General features: G+C 55.1%; 1 protein-coding gene across 1 annotated transcript in view; it reads right to left on the bottom strand.

The window, feature by feature from the left end:
• Positions 1–3,354: 3,354 nt before the first annotated feature.
• NRN1L (neuritin 1 like) overlaps positions 3,355–23,188 on the bottom strand; it is a 32,726-nt gene continuing 12,892 nt past the window's right edge. Inside the window, exons 2-3 of the mRNA XM_073308438.1 lie at positions 6,830–6,980; positions 3,355–4,579 (exon numbers count right to left, since the gene is read on the bottom strand). Coding sequence (XP_073164539.1) covers positions 4,291–4,579; positions 6,830–6,980 — 440 coding nt within the window. The 3' untranslated portion in view covers positions 3,355–4,290. The remainder of the gene's footprint in view (positions 4,580–6,829; positions 6,981–23,188) is intronic.

Genomic DNA, 23,188 nt, shown 5'->3' with positions numbered 1-23,188 from the left:
GTCATAAATATAAAGGGAAGGGTAACCACCTTTCTGTATACAGTGCTATAAAACCCCTCCTGGCCAGAGGCAAAACCCTTTCACCCGTAAAGGGTTAAGAAGCTAAGGTAACCTCGCTGGCACCTGACCCAGAATGACCAATGAGGGGACAAGATACTTTCAAATCTGGAGGGGGGAAAAAGGCTTTTGGCGGTCTGTGTGATACTGTGATACCTTTGCCAGGAACAGATCAAGGATGCAAGCCCTCCAACTCCTGTAAAGTAAGTAAGTAATCTGTCTAGACAATGCATTAGGTTTTCTGTGTTTTGGCTTGTAAATTCGCTGTGTTGGAAGAAATGTGTATTCCTGTTTTTGTGTCTTTTTGTAACTTAAGGTTTTGCCTAGAGGGATTCTCTGTTTTGAATCTGATTGCCCTGTAAGATTATTTTCCATTCTGATCTTACAGAGTTGTTCTCTCTTTTTCTTTGTTCTTCTAATAAAGTTCTGATTTTTAAGACCCAAAAAACACAATCAGATTCTTAAAAATCCAAGCCTGGTTTGTGCTCATCTTGTTTATTCTCAAGCCTCCCCAGGAAAGGGGGTGTCAGGGCTTGGGGGGATATTTCGGGGAAATAGGAACTCCAAGTGGTCCTTTCCCTGTTCTTTGTCTAAATCACTTGGTGGTGGAGGCATACTGTTCAAGGACAAGGCAAAGTTTGTTCCTTGGGAAGGTTTTTCACTTAATCTGGTAAAAATAAGTTTAGGGAGTCCTTCATGCAGGTCCTCACATCTGTACCCCAGAGTTCAGAGTGGGGAAGGAACCCTGACAGGGCCCTTGCAGAGCTAAGGCCAGGGTTCCCAGGTGCCGGGGGAGCCTCTCCCTGGCTCACAAAACCCAGGGTGCTCAGAGTCAGTGCCCAGGGAAATCAGCAGTGGAGTTCTGTGCCCACCTGGGATTGGCTGCACCCAGCTCCCCCATCAGGCTCAGCTCGTCCCCCGACTCCCCCCGTGCAGCAGGTGTCCTGGTGTCTGCCTGGCCCCCGAGGGGCTGGGTGTGTCACTGCAGATGGCGCTGCCGTGGTGGGTATCGGGCACTGGACAGGCTGGGGAATCCCTGGCACCAGGGGTTAATTGGGGGCTGAGTTGAGGGCTCAGGCTCATGTAAGCAAGAAGGCAGATTAATTACATTATGGGCAAGCAGCGCTGGCAAAGCTGAGCCTAAATCCAGGCAAAGCCCTTAATACCCTTTAAGGGGACATCACGCTGCAGCATAAATCCCCGACTTCCCATGGTATGCCCAGGCCATGCTCCCGCCCGGGGAAAGGGGAACGGGTCTGGCTGGCTTTCCCTGCCTCCTGGCCATGCTCCAGCACCCTCACTGGGACATGGCTCCTGCATCGCCCCAGGGTGATGAACTTCACGCCCTAATGGGGCTTAGCTCGGACTGGGAGCCAGGCTGCAGTCCCAGCTCCTGGCAGCCCTGCCTGGGTGGATGGCGGGGAAATTGGCCGGCGCCCTGGCCACTGGACTATGCTGGGTTCCTGCCATTTGCAGGGTCAGGGAATTAAGACTCCACAGACAGCCTTAACTCAGCCCTGGCACCTGCCCAACCTGGAGCCACGTGACCCCAGAGTGGGCAACCAACCCACCAGCCCTTGTGCTGAGCTGAGTTCTAAGCCCCTTCCCCACTATCCCCCAACCCTGCTTTAGCTGGCCCACCCCAGACTGGCTAGAGCCAGAGATTCTCCCCCCCAGCTCACAACATCCTGCCCAAGGCAGCCAGAAACTCCAGACTAGGATGCCGACTCTGTCCCCTACAGCACCGCTCCTCTTGGCCCCCATGGACCAGAGCCTGCGGGCCAGGGCCAGGGGCTCCAGCAAGTCTGTGTCAGCTGGAGTGATGGGGCTGGAGCGGAGATCCTCTGCTGGGGTTAGCGGGGGTTCTTGTTCTATAGGCCCATGTGGGAGAGACAGGGCAGGCAGTGACCCAGCCTCCTCCCCGAATACCCTGTCTCAGATCTCAGCTGAGCTCCAGGGGGTAGGCAGGTCCCTGACCCAGCATCAGACTGCCAGGGGTTAACACCCCTCAAGCAGCTGCAGCCTGGCACCAGTGAACAGGAGAGCCCAGGGTGAGAGGAAGAGGCAGCCATGTGGCAGAGAGAGAGCCTGGCCATGGCCACCTGGCACTGCCTCTGGGCTCCAGGCATGGGCGTTTAGCAGCAGCACTTCCAAATTTTCCTGCGAGAGGGTCGCTGGCTCCTGTGGGGGGAGGCGCATGTGCTGTGGCGGGGGGTTTGCTACCCCTGCCAGGGCCTCAGACTTGGTGCCTTTCCTTTTGGCAGGGGAAATAATCGTAGCAGGGCTCAACCCCTCAGGGCCCATTCAACCCCTGTCATTGCTTCCCACCAGGACCCCAGCTGCTGCCAGCATGGGGGGTGGGAAGGGGGCGCTGGACTTCTGGCTTCATGGACCCACCTGCAGCGAGCAGCCCTCTCCCGTTCGAGGATTGTGGCTCCAGGAACAGCCCTGCTGCCTCCCAGAGCCATTTGGATGGGCCAGTGCAGGCCCTTTGCACCTGGCATTAGAGCATGCCAGAGTTGGGGGCAGGAGCTGAAAGGCCAGGGGCAGCCACGCTCTGGGATGTGCTTCCCTGGGGCATTGAAACCTGCTGGGACCTGATTAACTGCACCCCAAGAACTTCTCTCCACCTGGCTTAGAGATGTCCTGGGAGCTGGGCCACCCCACAGCTGCTGTCTCCAGGAGCCTCAGGGTAGGTGGTGCAGGTACAGTACCACCCCCTCCCTGTTCCCACCCCTGGGAAAGGGGAAGGCAGGGACCTTGGCCCTATCCTCCCCATGCCACGAACTTCCCCCAGCCCTGCAAACTCCCACGCCAGCTTCTTCTCCAGGCCCCAGTACCCCAAACAGGCTGAGCCACCAACAACGCTAGTATCAGTTTTAGCCGTCCAAAGCCAGGCCTACTCCCCCTTTTCCACCGCAGCTAAGCCTGGTGCATTGCCCCACTTCCAGCTAATCAGCAGGGGTCCCCTGCTCCTTCCACTTCCTAAATTGGGTCGCTTCTCCAGCAGGCCAACCCCAGCCCTGCACAAGGGAGCAGAGCTCCTGCCACCCAGCCCTGGGCACCGCTCCCACACAGACTCTTCCTAGGGTGGGACCATCTCATGCATTGGCCGCCTTCCCTGGACGCAGTCTCCCCAGGATGCAAGGGCCAGGCTGCCAAAGGTATTTAGGCCTTTAAAGGTTTTCAAAAGTTGCAGCATGTCGACTGCTCCGCCTAGGGCCAGGGAATCAGAGGCAAGTGGCAGCCACACACATCACTGCAGAAGAGACAGGGAGTGAAATGTAAAAGTGTCTTTTAATATAAATATAGATACATCTGAATGGGTCCAGCACAGAGAATAAAAGCACGGCCTTCAGAGATAGGCAGACCCAACACCCACATGGGCTTGGTCACTCTTCGCATGTGGGGATAGCTCAGTGGTTTGATCATTGGCCTGCTAAACCCAGGGTTGTGAGTTCAATCCTTGAGGGGGCCATTTAGGGATCTGGGACAAAAATTGGGGATTGGTTCTGCTTTGAGCAGGGGATTGGACTAGATGACTTCACCCTTCCAACCCTGATAGTCTATGATTTCATCAGTCCCTGGTGACTTGAAGACATCTAATGTGTCTACATTTAAGTCAACTAAAGAATATTTGTGTGGCAGTAAAAGCCAACCCCTTCCCCGCCCCCCAAGTCCAGTGGTGTTAATTAAAGGGCGGGCGGGTGCTCGGTACCCCGGGGCAGCCAGCCTGAGGAGTCATGGGCTGAGCATGTTTCCAAAGATCCAGCTTGGGGACTGAGACAGGCCCAGGTGAAAAGCAATCCCATTGGGTGGCGTGGGGGGCACAGGAGAGCTGCCGGTGCAGGCAGGACCGAGGGAAGTGGGGCCAGGATCAGGCCGATCTCTGCAGGGAGAGCGGTGTGCACAGGGCGATGGGGAGCTCAGTGATTGTGGTCCAGATCTCCCTGGAAACGCAGGACCCCGGGGGCTCCAGCCTCATTCGCCCCATGGGACACAATGCCCCTGGCCCCAGGCTGTGCCAGGGGAAACCGGCCTCTGACTGCCCCATAGACCCCAGCTGGCTTGAAAGAGGCTGGAAACACCATGTGGGCAGCAGGCTCTGGTGCCCACAGCTCCTGGCGCAGGGGATTTACAGACTAACCCTGATCTCTCTCACAGAGCTGGTGCCCAGCCCTGCGAGAATCTGTGCCGGGTGCTGGCAGGGGGTGCCTGGCCACAGCTCCCTGGCTAGACAAAGGGCATTAGCAGTGATGTGAGCACCAGGAGCAGTAGGACGGCCAGCAGGCTGGGCTGGGGGAGCCAGGCTGAGCCCCGCAGGGTCTCCTTGTTAGTCTCGTCCCCAGCTGAGCCCCGCACGCTGCCAGGCGGCCTGGCCCGTGCACTGCACAGGTCATGCAGGTTCCCTTGGAACTGGATCTTCCTGGACTCCTGGCGCAGTGACTCCCAGATGGCAGCAGCTTCATCGGGGCAGCTGGACAAGACCCCGCTGGCGCAGGTGTGAAAGTCGTCCCAGGACCTGGGCCGAGGAGAGGGAAGAGTCAGAGACAAAGGCCAGAAGGGTCCATGGCGATCAGGCCTTGTGATCTGTGTGTTACACCAACTGACAGGCCCCCATGCCTATAGCCAGCCCAGCGCTGCTCTGTCCCACTCTGGCCCTGCCCCTAGCCAGCCCCACCCCACCTCTAGCCAGCCCGGCCCTGCCCAGCCCCTAGCCAGCCTTGCTTCACCCCACCCTGCCCCTAGCCAGCCCTGCCTTGCCCATAACTAGCCCTGCTTCACTCCACCTCACCCCCAGCCAGCCCAGACCTACCCATAGCCAGCCCCACCCCTGCCCTGCCCCCAGCCAGCCTGGACCTACCCATGGCCAGCCCCACCCCTGCCCTGCCCCTAGCCAGCCCAGCTCCACCCCTAGCCAATCCAGCCTTGACCCACTCTCCCCATAGCCAGCTTAGCCCTGTCCTGCCCCACCCATAGCCAGCCTGGCCCCACTGTTCGTGATGGTAACAGAGCATTTAGGCCTGTGTATTTGCCTGGAGATAGAATTTTGGGTTTGTCCGTTTGATTTTTGATATTCTTATACCCGTATGAACACGTAAACAAGGAACAAAGACACAGTGTTTTGCTTCTGCCCAGCCAGACGGGTTCGTTAGTAGAATGAGAAAAGAAGAAATAGAGCTCACATGATGCTGGGAATTTCTCAAGGACAAGGGCAAGCAGCCAGTTGGGAGGGATAAGGGGGATGCAGGGAGGGATAAGAAACCCTAAAAACCAGAGAAAAGGGGACCTTGGCCAGTGTACAACCTCCTTCCCTGCCCACCCAGGGGTGCAAAAGAGGTGGTACCGAAGCCCCCGGACTCAGAACCCTCCAAACCAGAACAGCGCCACAGATTGTAAGGGGTGGGACTGGGGTGAGCACTCAGGTATAACTAAGCCTACTAAGAAGGTGCTTGCGGGGCGGGGGAGGAGATAGGACAAATCTCTACTGGCGTACAGAACTGCGGCTATGCTCGTTTGTTCACCCTAACCAACATCGCATCGCCTGCGCTTCCCCCTCCAGCCTCCTGCTTTCCGTCTGTGTCACAGGAAGCAAGGGAGGGCAGGGAAGCCCTAACACCCACGCTGCCCATAACCAGCCTGGCCCTGCCCCACCCCTAGCCAGCCTGATCCCCCCCCTCACCCTGCCCCTAGCCACTCCCTCCCTTCCCTGCCCTGCCCCTAACCAGCCTGATCCCCTACCACCACCCTGCCCCTAACTAGCTTAGTCCCCGCTGCCCTACCCCAAAGCCAGCCTGGCCAGCCCCTCCCTGCCTGGCATGGTTCCTTGGGCTAGCGCAGATCTTCTAGAACAGGGGTAGGCAAACTTTTTGGCCTCAGGGCCACATCTGGGTGGGGAAATTGTATGCAGGGCTGGGGTGTGAGAGGGAGTGCGGTGTGCAGGAAGGGGCTCAGGGCAAGGGATTGGGGCAGAGGACGGGTGCAGGAGGGGGCTCAGGGCAGGGGTGCAGGAAGAGTGCGGGGTGTGTCGGGGAGCAAAGGGCAGGGGCTCTGGCCTGGCACCACTTACCTAAAGCGGCTCCGGGGTGGCAGCAGCACGCACCGGGACCAGGGCAGGCTCCCTGCCTGCCTGCCCTGGCCCCACGCTGTGCTGGGAAGTGGCCGGCACCACGTCCCTGCAGGGCCCCTGGGGCACGGGGGGCACAGGGCTCCGCGTGCTGCCCTTGCTGTGCCTCCAGGTACCTCCCCCTCTGCCCCCACCCCCAGGACTTGGTGCCAGCCGCTTCTGAGAGTAGCATGGGGCCTGCGGCGCCATGGGGGGGGGCAATCCCAGGGGCCAGATCCAAAGCCCTGAGGGGCCAGATCTGGCCCGCAGTTTGCCCACCCCTGCTCTAGAAAGAGCTGTCCAGCCTCCCTGTGCAGAGAGCCCAGTGCCCATGGCTAGTCCCCAGCCCTGGCCAATGAGCAGGATGAGACATGGCCCTGTGCAGATCAGCCCTCCCGGACTCCACCTCCACACACAGGCCAGCTGGCTCCTCCCAGCACCGAGTTCCCTGCCGTCCCCTGCCCCCACTGCTGACAGGATCTGCCCCCGCAGCCAGGCTGGGAACCTGCCCCCTTTTCCCCCTGGCTGGGCCCCTCGACCTGAGGTCCAAAGGGTTCTGCCGAGAGTTCTCCCCCCAGCCCCGCAGTGCTGTCCCCTCTGCCCCACAGCCGAAACCCCACTGTCTGGGGGGCACCTGCAGGGAGACTGGGACCCTGCTACTCTCACCTGCAGATGGTGTCCAGTTCCTGCCTGTCCTGCTGCTGCTTCTGGACGCTCTGGGCCATGCTGTCCCCCAGGCTGATGAGGCATTCGGCAAAGCCCTTGTAGATAGCGTCACATCTCCGCCCAGCCGTGCTCACCGGATCCTCGGCCACAGCTGCACAGGGGACAAGAGTCACTGATAAGCCCCCTCTCCAGCTCTCAGCCCTCACTGGGCAGGTCTGCATCCTGGCCCCAGCTCCCCCAGACCCCACAATGGGGCTTCTCCCTGCCCCCGGGACGTTCACTGTTTCTGTCTGCCAGAGTGTTGTACGCGAGCCCCATTCCCAAGCCATGCCTGCACATACAGGGACTATCCAGCCACATGGGGGGCAGGGCAGAGCTATTGCCCCCAAGGGAAGAGGAGGGGGAAGGGTTGACCCCCCCCGGTTGAATCTTGGGCTTGTAGAAGGGACACTGCACTCTGTGCAATGCCCTCCTCGTGCCTGAGGTCCGCACACCTCCCACGATGGGGCCCACTCCAGACCTTCCTGTCCCATAAACCTGTGGGATGTTGCAGTTACTTCCACCCCAGAGGAGGCTGCAAAGCAGCAGTGGGAAAGCCCTCCACTGATCCCGAAGCAAAGCGCTTTGGACTGTGAGCTACAAGGGGATCTCACTGAACTGGGCAACAAAACGACCGATGAAATTCAATGCTGATAAGTGCAAAGTCAGTCACACTGGAAAACATCATCCCAACTGTTCATACAGAATGACGGGGTCTAAATTAGCTGGTCCCACTCAAGGAACATCTTGGAGTCATGGTGGATGGTTCTCTGAAAACATCTGCTCAATGTGCAGCCACAGCCAAAAAAGCGAACAGAATGTTGGGAGCTCTTAGGAAAAGGACAGATCAGATAGAAAATACCATAATACCCCTGTATAATTCCATGGGATGCCCACACCTTGAATACTGCATGCAGATGTGGTCGCCCCATCTCAAAATAGATAGATTAGAATTGGAAAAGGTACAGAAAAGGGGTATGGAACAGCTTCCATACGAAGAGAGATTAATAAAACACTGACTTTTCATCTTGGAAAAGAGATGAAGGAGGGGATATGATAGAGGTCTATAAAATTATGACTGGTGTGGGCAGAATGAATAAGGAAGTGTTATTTACCCCCTCACACAAGACAAGAATCAGGGGTCACCCAATGAAATTAACAGGCAGCAGGTTTAAAACAAACAAAAGGAAGTACTTCATCACACAACGCACAGTCAACCTGTGGAACTCCTTGCCAGGGGATGTTGTGAAGGCCAGAAGTATAACTGGGTTCAAAGAAGAATTAGCAAAGTTCATGGAAGACAGGTCCATCAATGGGAGGAGAAAGGGAGGCACCAAGACGCCCTGGAGACTGGCACTACTATGTAGCCTCCATGCCCTGAGCAGGGGCAGCTTGCTGGGCAGGGGGCACTGTTCTGTGCCCCTGCTGAGCAGCTCAGTCTGTGTCACGCTCTAGCCCTGGCATCTGCAGGGGCAGCTGGAGCTGCAGACAACACCCCACCCACCTGTAGCCATCCGTGTCTGGGGTTTGCATTCGCTCCCCAAGCCTCCTTCCCGGGCAACAAGCTGAGCCCAAAGCCATTGAGCTCAGGTGTGTCTCCCCATTCAGCTTCCCACGGCAAGGGGGGTCCTGGCATGGGCGAGGCACCACACAGCAGGTGGCTGGAAAGTTTCCCTCAGTGCCCCAGTTGCTCTGGGCAACTGGGAGAGGGACACACGGCCATTAGTTGCCTTTACCCTGCGTGGTCCTTCCCAGCCCTACACCAGGGCCAGGGTGCTGACAGCAGCTGCAGTGGGCAAAGCGGTGCTCCCATGGGGTTGCAAGCCGCCAGGAGTGGGCTCCCCTGTCCCACGCGCTGGAGACGGGTCCTGCAGGGAAAGCCCAGGCAGTAGCATCTCTCAGGCTAGAAACGGGGCTGGGATGAGCGAGATGGGAAATTCTTTGCTGCTGGGCACAGACCGACCCTGTGGCTTTGTCCCAGGCTGCCTAGCGTTGGCCTGAAGTGGTGGCTGGTTGTGGCTACACCCCAGGCTGCTGAGTGTTCAGCCAGGAGGCCCGGCCCGACGCCGTTTGACGGATCCTGGTGCCTCGTGCAAATCCAGTGCATTGTAGGAGTCCTGCAGCGCCCCTCCTGTGTGCCCAGCTGGGAGCCAGAATACCCGCCGCGAGGTGCTGGACCAGCTGAGCTCCTCCACGGACACAGGGAGGAGGCCAGCCCCCACATCCCTGTTGCGAGCAGCTCCTGGGACGCGCCTGGCAGGCTGTTGTGTGAGGCTGTGAAGTTCTGCCCAGGCACCAGCAGCCACAGCACCCTGGCAGGGCTGTTCCTCCCACAGGGAGGGGAGCGGGACAATCTCAGACCTACCTCGCTCTACAGGAATTCTTTATTAAAGCAACAAAGTTGGGTTAATGACAGACAAGCTGGGGCAGAGGGCAACCCCCCCAGGACTCCCAGTGCCCAGCCCCACCGCCTCCTCTGCCACACAGTACCTTCCAGGATGCCTTATGGGATCTTGCAGGATAAGGCGGATTTAACCTTCGCCGTCAGCCAGACGGCAGAGCCTGGCACAGCATCGCCCTGCTGCTGCGGGAGGAGAGGGGTGCCATCTGACCACATGGGGCCCTCTCCTGGTGGTCCGTGGTGTGGCACCTGCCCTAACCCCCTGCATGCCCATTCCCAGCCTGGCTCACTGGCCCAGCAAATGCCATGCAGTGCCATCTTCCAAGGCACATGCCCACAGGCCACTCTCCAGCGCAGGTATAGGGGAGACACGGGCCAGAGGCTGGGATAACTGCCCTTGCTGGTACAGACACTGCCATGGTCTATGGCAAAGCCCCCTGCCTGTGCGACCAGCTGAGCAAGACAGAGGTTACTGCTCCCAGTCTTGGCCCCCATTGCAGGTGTGCCCACCAAGGGGCATAGGCTGAGCAATCCCAGGCCTCAGACACCCACTAGTGCCAAGGGACACTGGCAATGCCACTCCCTGGGGACAGGGCAGTACCCCACGCCCTCCATCCCCAGGATCCCTGAGGCTCAGCAAGATGGTTGAGATCAACTCAGGAGGAGAAAGCAACAGAACTAAATCGGCGGCACGTGGGTAACCAGTGATGGCAGGGGAAGCGAGGGGTGTGAGAACAGCCTAGGAACACCTGGGTGGGCACCACACGGAGGAGAGGGATTCGTTGGGGTGCTATGGGGGTGAGGCTGAAACAAGCGAAGGAAAACTTAGGCTGTCAGGGAGCAGTCCCTTGCAGGAGGAGATTTGCTGGGCTGGGAGACAGTCTCCCCAGGACAGGGCACACCCTGGAGACACTGTGCTGCAAGGAGCTGCCCGAGGAGTGGAGCAGACATCTGTTCTCGCTTTTCCCTGCTCGAGTTTCTAGCATTTTATATACAAAGGCCATTTCTGTCCAAAGCTCATATCCCGTGACTCCAGCTACTACTCCCCTAGGGCAGAGCCCCGCGTGGGACTGGTTTCAATCCTGCCCTGCAATACCCACCCACTCCTGTGTTGGGTATTGCATTTTTATCCCGCTCCCACCGGCAAAAACCAACGCTCCCCCCAATCCCGCAAGAGAGACAGATTCTCCCACGCTGCTAAAAACACAACAGCCGGTTCATATAGTAGCAATATAAACGGAATTCAGACCGTTTTTACCACTAACCGAATAAACCAATTTTGCCTAAACCATGTACAAAAATACTGTAACTCCTGTTATAACGGGCATCAGAGCTCTTTCTAGCCCTTGCTTAAATTATAAGTATTAAAATCTTTATTAAAAAAAAAAAAGAAAAAAGCTTGCGTTGCTGAAGTTGGCTGTCAAATGGCTGTCGTGTGTAGATCCCATGGAATATAAACCAATTGCAGTACAGCTTTGCCTTAAAAGGTGCAGATTTTTGTTAATGATTATAAAAATTAAGTTGTTTTTTTTAAAAAAATTGAGAATTTTTAAACTGCTGTGATGTTCCCCAGGATACAGTCTGGACTGATGGACAGTTGAGTCCCCTCAGTTCCCCAACCTGGGGTGCCTTTTACCCTACTTTGCTGAGAGCAATCGCTCCTGGTCTGCTCACAGGCAGCCTCCAGCATGTAAATCACTCCCAGCTATACTGTACGAGTGCTGTAGCCAACCCACTCTTGAATTACATGGCAGGGCAACACTAGCAAAATCCCAGTCCCAGACTTTCCCCCAACCATGTGCATCCCGTACTGCCCAGCACCCTCCTAGACAATACAAACTCATAGAAGTCCACCATTTCATTAATAGAAAATTATATGCATAAACCTTATCTCGAGTTTCCTAAACACTTGAATCCAAACACACACCAGTTTAGATAAGACAATAAAACACAGATAGATGTTAAGTGATTACAAGTAAAGAGGTATAAAGTCAGAATTAGTTATAAGAAAATAAAAAGATAAAACACATCTAATACCTAACTTTACAAGCTAAATGAATTCAAAGCAAAGGTTTCTCTCACCACATGCTCTAGCAGTCTTACTGGTTGGAAACCTTTCAGCCAGGACCCCTCCCCCAGTTCAGTGTTAATTTTCTTGTCCTTCAGGTGTTGTTGACATCACAAGCAGCAAGAAAGGGAGGAGCATTGTGGGGCATCTGTTCCCTTTTTATAGCTCTCTTTTTGAGAATCTCTCCAGCTGAGGTTCCGGAGACAGAAGGTCTGAGGGGATGGGAACCTCCAGCTTTTTCTTTGCCCACATGTAAATTTCTCACTCTCGCCCTTTTTTCTGCCAAAGAATGGTCACTTAACCAGACAATACTCCATTTTTGATTTTGTGGATACCTGGCTGAGCTGCCAGTTTGCCTTTGAGGCACTGGTTTATGCCTGCTTTTCTAAACTTGGATCATGTCTCAGTAACGTCATACAGTAGAGTCTTATAACTATATGTTGCCACATATTTTACCAGGACAATAACTATCAGGAAATTATGAGTTTTCAAATGATCTCACTTTGGACTTTGTACAAAATCCGTTACAGTTTTGTAAAAAGGGGTAAGCGTAGGGATACAGACCGTCACAACCACTTAAGCACCGTTTCTGGAACTTTGAAATATACCATTCAAGTCATTTGTGTGTCAGAATGATTATTGCTTTTTGACGAACATTTAACAGGAAAACTGCTCACTACACTAGGTTTTTCACAGAAATAAATTTTAAAAAGAGGCTCAAACTAAGTGATCGATAAGGTCAACTTAAAACAGCAGGTGTACCTGCACTTGCATTTTGTTTTCCCACAAAATATCAGTCTGTGGGTTTTTCTGTCCACTCAGTCCTGCCCACAACAAAGTACATTTCACCCGTTCCTGCTATTATAGCAGTGGATCCTGCGGGACCACAGTCCTGCTGCAGGGCTCTATTCTAGGACAGGGGACAGACTGCTCTCTGCTTGTGGTCCCTGGGGGAGATGCGCTTCACCCTATGGCCTGGCTTCACCTCCATAGGACAGATCATCACTGCCCCATTCCCATGCAAACCCTCCAGGGCCAGCAAGAGCCCTGAATTCAACAACAGCTTCCGAGCCAGCTGCTGCCAGATACCTGCAGGGCCCAAGCCCCAACTGCAGAGCAATGGAGAGGGAGCAAACAGTCCAGATTACAAGGAAGTTGTATTAAACGTCCTAGACACAAGGAGGTTAACCACTGGTGGGGGAGCGGGGAGCTGTTTTCCTGATTTGTGGTGATGTCAGTCAGGGGGTGGGGCTCTCACAGTGGCACCTAGGCCATGCCCACTTGCAGGTAGCAGCGTGGAGAGGGGGACAGGGATTCTCAGAGCCTGAGGTCTAGCCTCTCCCACACTGGCTCTCTGCTGCAGTAATCCCAGCAGTGTCCCTTTAACAGCAGACAGAGCCAGATGCAGCGCTGGAGAATCAGCGTGGGATGTGGTGGTTGGCAGGCAGCCTCCCCATGGCTAAGGCAGCAGGAGGCGCTCAGCAGGAAGTCGCTCTCTGCACATCCCCCAGGCAGCAAGCAAGGCAGGAGAAAGAGCAGACAGCCCTGGGGTAAGGCTCACCGGCCCTGCCCTTGCTTTGGAACTCTGCAGAGCTCTGCGCTGGCGAGGAGGAAGCTGATTAATGTTTTAAGGACGCTGGCCTGATTCAGCCTGATCAAACACATCAATAGCCACCCCCGCCACCCAGTTCCTCCACATGGGCAGGGCTGCACAGAGCCACCGGGCTGGAGGCCCCCCGAGCCCACTGGGAAGCGAGCACAGAGGAACTGGCCAGAGAAGAGGGCAGAAAGCAGATCATTAGCTGGGGAATGTGGCCAGCCCCCTGCTTTCCATCAAGATGCACCAGCAGCTGCTTTGGGAACAGGCTGTGTGTTCCTCTGGTGCAGCCTGCCAGGGAGGCACTAGGGGTCAGGCTGGCAGCTTGCCAGCAGACCACCCATTTAAAATCAGATCCACGTCCCCGCAACCTTAATATTTGCTTAGGCTCCTCTGAAGGCACTAGCCAGCTGGCAGCCGGGGCTCGAGGGGGCAGCTCAGCGCAGGGGAGCTGGTGTCAGTCATTCGACTCTGCCCATGCACCTGTGACTAAGCCAGAGCAGACGCAGGGAGGCCAGGATCCACGTGTCCCTCCCCACAGGGCTGCACGGCAGCTTGCCTGGCAGCCCGGGGTCACCAATGAGCTCTTTTGGGGCTGGGCACTGGGCCAGCCTTAGGGACTGGCGATCAGGGTGGTCACCCTGGCTGCCAGCTTGGGTTGGGCTCTTTTGCACTCAACCACTTTCCAAACATTTTCCAGCAAAACACCAGGGGCCGCCCTGCTGGCCACCCAGCATGCACCCCAAGTCTCCCCATGAACTCATCGGACACAGGTCACAGACTCCAGGTCTCCCGAGTCCCACTCCTGTGCTGTAACCACTTGCCCATGCTCCCTTTCCAGCCTGGTTGCCTGCAGCTTGTGTGCCCAGTATGTCTGTGCCAGGCAGGACCACTGGGACCATCCAGCCCAGCCCCCTGAATAAGGCCTGCTGAGCTAGAGCAGAGCTTTCCAAAAGAGACCCAGCCCTGACCCACCACGGCCCCTGGTGCCAACGCACCACTGCTCAAAGTTGGCCCGATTTCCAGTGGGAATTTGCCTCGTTTCACCTTACAGCCATTGCTCTGTGTTACATCCTGGTCCACTCCCCACACTGAGCTCAGTTCCCAGCTCCCCTGCAGGTGCCCCCCAAGAGGGCACATGGCCCTGGCCCCTTCCAGGAAGCGGCTGGGCTGGCAGCTCTCACAGATGCACTGCCTCAGCTCCTCAGCCAAGCTGGCGCCTGGCATCAAGCCTCCGGGGGCTCAGGGCAGCATGTAAACAGGGCCTTGCATCAGCGGCCTCTGGGGGGGCTGGCAATGACACAGCATGTGCTCTGCATGGGCACCTAGGGCCATGCTCCCCTCTGCCATTCTTTGCATCGGTCTTCACAGCTGAGGAGGTGAGGGAGATTCCCAAATCTGAGCCCTTCTTTCTGGAACCGTCCCAGCTTGAAGCGTCGGTAGAAGCGGCTTCGGAACAAATTGATGAACTTACTAAACAGCGATACCAGGACCAGACGGTATCACCCAAGAGTTCTGAGGAACTCAAATGTGAAGTTGCAGAACTAGTAACTGTAGACTCAAAAAGAACAGGAGGACTTGTGGCACCTTAGAGACTAACCAATTTATTTGTGCATAAGCTTTCGTGAGCTACAGCATCCGATGAAGTGGGGGGGATATGATATGATATGAAGTGGGGGGGATATGACTAAGGGGGGGGATATGATAGAGGTCTATAAAATCATGACTGGTGTGGAGAAAGTAACTAAAGAAGTGTTATTTACTCCTTACCATAACAGAAGAACTAGGGGTCACCAAATTAAATTAGGTTTCAGAGTAACAGCCGTGTTAGTCTGTATTCACAAAAAGAAAAGGAGGACTTGTGGCACCCTAGAGACTAACCAATTTATTTGAACATAATTTGAGCATAAGCTTTCGTGAGCTACGTAGCTCACGAAAGCTCATGCTCAAATAAATTGGTTAGTCTCTAAGGTGCCACAAGTCCTCCTTTTCTTTTTGCAAATTAAATTAATAGCCAGCAGGCTTAAAAGAAACAAAAGGAAGTATTTCTTCACACAACACGGTCAACCTGTGGAACTCGTTCCCAGGGGATGTTGTGAAGGCCAAGACTATAATAGGGTTCAAAAAGGAACTAGATAAGTTCATGGAGGATAGGTCCATCAATGGCTATTAGCCGGGATGGGGTCCCCAGCCTCTGTTTGCCAGAAGCTGGGAAGGAGTGACAGGGGGTGGATTGCTGGATGATTCCCTGTTCTGTTCATTCCCTCTGAAGCACCTGGCATTGGCCACTGTTGGAAGAGAGGATGCTGGGCTAGATGGACCACTGCTCTGGCCATTCTTATGTTCACCCTCACCATACAGCAGCAGGGACTGGGGAGCCTGCATTACAGGAAGCAAGGCCGAGACCCTTGAGCAGCTCGGCCAAACAGCAGAAAGGTGCTAGCACCATGGAGGGACAGTCTTGGTGCCAGGGCACAGGGCCAGGAGCCAGGGCAGGCTCGGGAAGGTCCAGAGCCAATAGCAGCGGCTATTTCCCAGCTTGGAGAGAGAAACACCAGGCTCGGCACTACCTCCCGGGAGGGGTAGGAGCCTCGCCACACTGCAGAAGAGGAACAATCCTGCACTAGCCCCTGGGAAGGGCCTGACGGGACCCAACAGGCCCTTCCACTCCAAGTTCTCACTTGGCCTGGGCATCAGCCCAGGAGGTGCCCGCTTCACGGGACTAGGAGCCCTGGAGGGCAGGAATGCAGGCTAAGGGCTGGGGTAACCACACAAGGGAGATGCAGCCAGCAGCCCAGGCTTGGCTCTGGGGAGGTTTCCGGGGGGCACGACGGGAGCTGCCCTCTGTCTAGCACGCTTGGATATCCCTGCCCTTGGACTCGGCTCACGCTGCCCGCCCTGGCAGACCAGTGGATCCCAGCAGCGCTTGGAGTAGGGGCGGGGGCAGCTGTGCTGACATCCACCCCCAGCAGGCAAAAGCCACCCAGGGGTTCCTGGCAGAAACAGTGTCAGCCGGGCAAATGATTCACCCACCAGCCCAGCCAGCAGGGGCACGTCCTTCAGGGAACCAAGAGGCTGACGTGCCCAGGGCTGGAGCCTGCCTGGCCCACAGGACCTGTGCAAGGGCAGGTGAGCTGCAGCTAGCATCTTGCACGGCAGGGTCAATGCAGAGCCCCCCTCCCAGGCGCACCCACCCCGGGAGTGTGGCTGGGGGGAGGAGGGGCATCCACTAGACGAGAGTGTGCTGAGAGTCATGGTCCTGCGTCCCACCCAGAGGGCGGCACACGCCCCCCACTCGCAGGCCGCCCCCGGCAGCAATGGAGTGCTCGTTTGTAAATGTCACACGTGCGTGGCTTGGCGGCAGGTCAATTAACCAGAATATTTCCAAGGCCCCTTGGCTCAGAAGAGCTTGGACCGTCTCTGGGGCACCAGCGGCAGCCGCACTCCACGGCAGCTCTACACCTAGCCAGGACACACTCGTGTGGCTGTGTTTTCAGGCCTCAGGTTCTGGGCGCCCTGGGTCCCCTCTGCGCCCCACATAGAAAACCTGCACCGGGGGCAGATCAGAGGCCCACAAAGCTGTGCTCTGCTGTCCTCACCCCCACCATCCCCCAATTCCCTGCTCTGCGGGGCCCTGGGGACCACCAAGAGGGGGGACAGGCAGGTGCCCATACCTTGCCAGCCAACAGCATTCAACACACCACAAAACAGTCGCCACCCCAGCTGTGAACCCACCTGGGAAGTACGTTAACCCGAAAGTGGCAGGGAGGGGCTGCAGTTTTATTTGTTTTTTAAAACTTAAAGTGACTTTTGCAAACAGCGCAGACAGGCCCCTGCAGGTTTAGCAACAAGCAGAGTCAGCGAGACAGCTCCTGATTTGTCCTCCCGAGAGGAAAGGACTCAGGGTCTCCCTCTGCAGGGCTTCCTCCGGTCACTGCTGGAACGGAAGGCAAAGTCTCGGGGCCTTCCTCCACAAAGCACATGGCAGGGCAGGAATCGCCCGCCACGGCCGGCCACCTTGGGGCACCGGCCCAGCAGTTTCAGGCAGGAGAGGAGGGGGACACTGTAGGCCAGAAAAATGGCATCAATCCAGCTGGCCCATGGCCAGGATACTGGATTAACACCCGGACTCTTAAGTGCCTGCGGATTTATCACAATCTCACAGCTCCTCCAAGACCCCCTCCCACAGCAGAACAGCGCCTCCTAGAGCTGCACTGGGGCACCACCGAATCAGCTACACCAGTGCCTGCCACGGTCCTTCGCTCTCCAAGCCAAGGACTGACCTCTGAGCAATGCAAAGACAAAATGGGGTGAACAGAGAACCCAAAGGGCCTCGCAGGTGCCTACAGAGAGACGTGGTACGTCTTCTCCAGTGTGGCACTGTCCCGGGTCGGGACACAGAGTTCCCAGAGGCCGACACGAACGTTGAGCAGCCACCGGTAGCTCACACCTGCTGCGTCAGGTGTCGGAGAAACAGAAGACCTGGGTCACGTTCTTGGCCTGCCATTACCCGCAGCGCATATGGAGGCGCCCAGACCTGGCTGAGTGCCCGTGGGATGCTGGAGCTTCCCCCTTCGTCAGTGGCCAGGAAAGGGATGGGGATCTGGTTAGAGAAGAGGGGAAAAGCTGCCATGAAGTACAATGATGGTAACTAACGAGATGACAGCAGGGGCCTGCCCTGTCCCAGTGCGGCACTGCCCCGGGAAGGCTGAGACCTGCGGACGATGCTGTCACTTCCATTGCGATCCTCCTGGGGAGAGCGAACAGACACCCAGCCAAAAGGTCACTCATGCAGGAACAGGGTCCCAGGTCACCTGCAAGCGGAGGACAGGTGGCACTGAAATCCACACTGGGATTTCTCTGCCAGACAGAGCGAGCCCTCTGCACATTCACAGGGGAAGGAGAGTAGTTGAAGGTAGCTCCTCCGGCCTGCCGGAAGAGAGCCTGGAGAAGCACCTGGTACTTAGGCTACAGCACGCCTAGGGTCTGCCCTGCGGCTGTGCTGAATGAACGGCTGGCCTCGGGTACCAGCCGCAGAGACTCAAAGCGCAGGGAGGGGCTGTTAAAGGAGCTGGGAAAGTAGGGGAGCGTCTGTAACCTACAGGGCAGGTTTGAGATGGGAAGCCCTAGAGAACTGGATCCTTGATCACCATGACCCTCCTCTGCTTCCCCCATCCTGTCTGGGCCAGCCAAGAGGTGCAGCACCCTCACAGCCCTGGGGCCATCCTGAGCACGGAGCGGGAACATTCCCTGCAGCAGGTCCTGGAGCACTGACTGCTGAGCAGGTCCAGCCCTGCCAGCTGCCAGCCTAAGCCAGAGGAGTTAGGGCCCTGCAAAGCCAGAGTGAAGCCCTCTGCTGGCCTTGGCGTTAATCAGTCAAACAGGAGCCAAATATCACTCCAAGGACTTGCCACTCAACCAGCCGGGATAAAGGATCCAAGAATAACCCTTGGGCAGAGCTGGGCGGAGCCTGCCCAGCTGTCTCAGCCCTGCACAGAGAGCCCCCAGCCAGGACCCCAGACGTACTCACCCAGTTCCAAATGGGACTGCTGCCCGTGGACAAGGGGGAGGAACCTGCTGTGTGGGGAGAAGGGGGAGCTAGCAGCTGATGAACCCCAGGCCTAGACCATGCTCAGATGTGGCTCGGAGAGGTTCATCTCCCAGGGGCGCTCTTGGCACAGCTATGCTCCAGCCGAATGGGGTGCAACACTCCTCTCTCTCAGGGCTGGCGGGGGAGACCAGAGGGTCACTGGTCCACATGAAATCCCCACACAGACACACAGATAGTGGCAGGACGGAGAGTCCTCATCAGTGACGCCTGGCAAAACCCCACTGATCCTCACCCACGCCCTCGCAAACCTGCCATGCCGAGTGAATTCTTACCTTCAAAGCAGCTGACGAGGCTAAGGGCTGGATATGCCCAGGCAGACACACGGACCGCCTTACCCCTGTCCTCATATGACACTAGAGGGGCCCAGAATGAAAACAGCCGCCATGGATTCTTGGAAACTTTTCCCAGGTTCTCACAGTGGGAGCAGCCCCCAGAGCATTGCCACGACTAGACCGAGCATCTGAAAGGGCTGAACACTAGGAACAGGGGCGTACTTCATTTTGTGAATGGAAGTTAACTGATCGGAAGAGTTCAGCGGGAAGTGATGAGAAAAGCAAGGGGCTCAAGGCCCCTCCTGGTAAGAAGGGGATTACAAAGCCCAGAGGGGAAGGGGATGGGTGGAGCCACTGGAGAGAGGGGCAAGTGCAGGGAATCACCTGGCTGTTGAAAAGTGGGGGGCAGAGGGTGAAGTTGTGAACCGCAAGAGGGGCTTGGTTTGTTAGGATCTGGAATGGGGCCAGGAATTGGATAGTGCAGTTCTACACAAACCTGGCTGGACAGTCACTCGGCCTATTTCATCCTAACAACAGTCGGTGTGACTGCTGTGATCAAACAGCCAATCAGCATCTAGTGATTACCAATGAATTCACCAGCCTCAGCCTGGCTGAAGTTGAAGGGAGTGGTAGGAAACAGAGGACAAACCGAGCCAGTGACAGCAGCTCATTCCTTGAAGGCAAAATGTAGTCACCTCCAGGAACCACCATGGAGCAGGAGCAAAAGGATCCACACTCACTCCAATCTGCTAAAATTAGGCTTTTTGGCTCCTCCAAGATCAAATGTGCCTTGGACTGAATCTTTGCTACTGAAGCTAAAGCAGAATATGGATGAGTTTGGTGACCCTGCAAGTGAGATTTTCAAGACAGTCATCAAAACATGTCCCTGAGACTCTGGACTTTGCTCCAGGCCTTCAAGTAGCTCTCCAGCACCAGTGTGTTTCAGGAGTTCTGTATGCTTTTCCCCCCCAAAATGGCAGAGATCAATTGGCGGCTGTGGGGTCAAAAGCGAAAACAAAGATTTGAACTTCATGACACAATTGGGGCCTTTTATTCTAAAGGCAACCTTCAAAACAGCTCAAAGAGCAAGACAGAGAAACACCTCAAACACTCTGTCCTGGATATCTTCCTCCAGACAGCTCTCAACTCACTCCTCAATGCTGTGAGAAACTGGAGGAAAGATTAAAAGCAAACTAAAAAATAATTAACATTGCTATTAATGCACAAGGACTGGCTGAAGCTGGGAAGTGACGACTACCGGCATCCCATGCAGAGAAAGAGACATTCCTACTTAACGCTGTTGATTCCGCAACTGAAAACACGCTGACGATACCAGTCAGGAATGCAGAGAACAGTCTGGCCGTGAAGCCTTTGCCATTTGCTCAGACATCCGGGGGCTCAGCACTCTGCTTAAACCTCACTAAGAAAGCAGCAACTACCAGCAGTCCTAAAGCGCATTGTGAGAGGTCAAGAGGTGTCTGAAATCACCATCAGCCTTGTGGTTGGGTGGTTGACTGAAAAGGTGGCGGGCAATGGATGCCCCAGCTTCCCAAAGATGCTTGCTGGACCTCTCAGGAAGACTCTCTCCACCTGCATCCAGGCTTCTCCATCAGCAGGTCACACTGAGCATGAGGGTGATGCTGATCCAGACAGCTGAAAGAAAGCTAATGCTGTGCCAGTATCAGGTCTGACATCGATCCTGGTCAAGATAATGGAGCAGCTAATATGGGACTCAATTAATAAAGAATTAAAGGAAGGTAATATAATTAGTGCCAATCAACATGGGTTTATGGAAAATAAATCCTGCCAGATTAACTTGACATTTTTCTTATGGCATTACAAGTTCGGTTGATAAAGGCAACAGTGTTGGTGTAATATATTTAGAGAAGGTGTTTGATTTGATACCGTATGACATTCTGATTAAAAAACTAGACCGATATAAAATTAACATGGCCCACATTAAATGGATAAAAATCTGGCTGACTGAAGGTCTCAAAATGTAATTGTAAATGGGAATCATCATCGAGCGGGTGTGTTTGTAGTGGGGTTGTGCAGAGATCAGTTCTTGCCCCTACGCTATTTAACAGTTTTATTAATGACCGGAAAGAAAAACATAAAATCATCACTGATAAAGTTTGCAACTGACACACAAATTGGGGGAGTGGACAATAATGAACAGGGCAGGTCACGGACAGAGCGATCTGGATCACTTGGTAAACTGCGCACAAACAATATGCATTTTAATATGGCTAAGTGTAAATGTACACATTTACAAACAAAGAACGTCAGCCATATCTGAAAGATTTGGGGATGGGAGTGGATGATCAGCTGAATGTGAGCTCCAGTGTGAGGCTCTGGCCAACAGAGCTCATGCCACCCTGGGATGTATCAGCCAGGTACAGCGGTAGAGCTGTTATTTGACCTCTGATCTAGCATTGGTGTGACCGCTGCTGGAACACTGTGTCCAGCTCTGGTGCTGAACAACTGAAGAAGGATCTTGATAAACTGAAGAGGGTTCAGAGAAGAGCCATGCAAATAATTAAAGGATTGGAAAACCCACCCTAGAGTGATGCACTCAAGGAGCTCCATCTATTTAGCTTAACAAAGACATGGGGTGACTTGATCACAGTTTTATGTACCTACTTGGGGAATAAAAATTTAATAATGGGCTCTTCAGTCTGGCAGAGAAAGGTCTAACATGAGTCGATGGCTGGAAGTTGAAGCTAGACAAATTCAGACTGGAAATAAAAAGTGTCAATTTTTAAAGGTGAGAGTAATTAACCACTAGAACAATTTACCAGGGGTTGTGGTGGATTCTCCATCACTGACAATTTTCAAGCTTGGCTGTTTTTCTCAAAGATCTGCTCTAGGAATGATTGTGGAGCAGGTCTCTGGCCTGTGCTATACAGGAGGTCAGACTAGATGGTCATGAGGGTCTTTTCTGGCCTGGGAATTGCTGACTCGACAAAAACCAAGGACCGAGAGACACGAGTCACAAAAGGAACTGAGGGAGGTTCAGAGGGACAGGGCAGATCACGAGCTGCTGATGCAGCTGCTACGGCCACCATGGAAAACTGACTCCATCTAACTACCAGTAAAGACCTGGAGCCACACAAGGGGAGAAACCGAGAAGTGACTGAAAAAAGCTGTGCAATCTTTCCCTTGCTTAACCCACATGACTGAGCCCAAACACAAAGCACCAAGGGAACCCGGAACAGGAAAAAGAGGCTGAAACTCAGTTCAGTTCTTTTTCTGTCCCCAACATTTACAGTAGAAGATCCAGGTTTGCACCCACACCCGTCCATGCAGGAGATCACATCCCCTCCCAGCCCACTGCGTCAGAACGGCAGCAAAGCATGGAAGTAGAGTCCCAGGAAGCAGCACCGAGAGTCAATCCAGAATTGTTTAAGGTTTTAGCCCTGACCCTTCCTCTCCAGCCAGATTAGAGTCAACGGAGCAGCTTTTAAACATCCAGACCCGGCTCAGTCTCAACTTCCTAACCAGTGGGAAGTTGGCAAAGGCACTAAGGTGGGAAAACTGTCAGCACCTTAGGGCAGGTACAGTAGAATGGGAGGAGGACTAACCAGGTAGCAGCTTGGGACTTGCAGGTCTTCACCTTTCCAAGGTGGACAACACGTGCCTTTCAGTCTCTGAGGAATAAGCCTGCGTGGAACGTGGCTCACAGCCTGCGTGCCGGGTTTCAGCCCCGAGACACTTCTGCCGGGACGATTCTGGGTTCTCCCTCGCCCCACTAAAACAGCACCGTTCTCTCAGGTTGGGGAACGTCACAGCAAACCTGATGGGAGATTGAGGGGGCGGGGGAGATTGGGAGGGGAAAGGTGCGGGGGTGGGGGGGAGGATAGAGCTGTGCACCAGGATGGGGCAATCAGGAGGGGAAAGGGAGAAGGAGAGGTGCTGATTTTCCCCCCTACAATAAAATTGCAATGGAAAATCTGCTCAGAGTTCAGGTGACCAAAGCCAGGTTTTGACAGCGCCCCAGGGAGCTGGATTCAGAAAAAGCTACCAAACCTAAGCTGGGTCCCTGCAAGCACCACAGCTCACTGCCCTGCAGCAAGGCACAGGCTGGGCTATTGAGATCTTGGCGCTCTGTGAGCAAAACACTTAAGCCACAAAAACAGAGTCCCCCTGCAAACCTCACCAGCTGCTTCTCCTAGCCCCTGCTCTCCTGGGGACCAGCCAGCCCCTAACCCCAACTGCCCTACCCTTGCCCCATTCACTAGGAGCCCTTAATGCTGCCATGTTTCTCTTCCTCCAAGCAAAGCCAAGCACTGGATGATTCCCAGAGGAAGGAAAGCTCCAGCAAAGTCCTGCTTCATTCAGCACAGAGTCAGCAACCCAGGGGCACAAACC

Source organism: Lepidochelys kempii, chromosome 12 (assembly GCF_965140265.1).
Source record: "Lepidochelys kempii isolate rLepKem1 chromosome 12, rLepKem1.hap2, whole genome shotgun sequence".
In the NCBI taxonomy this organism is placed as follows: domain Eukaryota; kingdom Metazoa; phylum Chordata; order Testudines; family Cheloniidae; genus Lepidochelys; species Lepidochelys kempii.
Note: the sequence above shows the minus strand (reverse complement) of the source record. Positions and strands in the feature narration are given on the sequence as shown.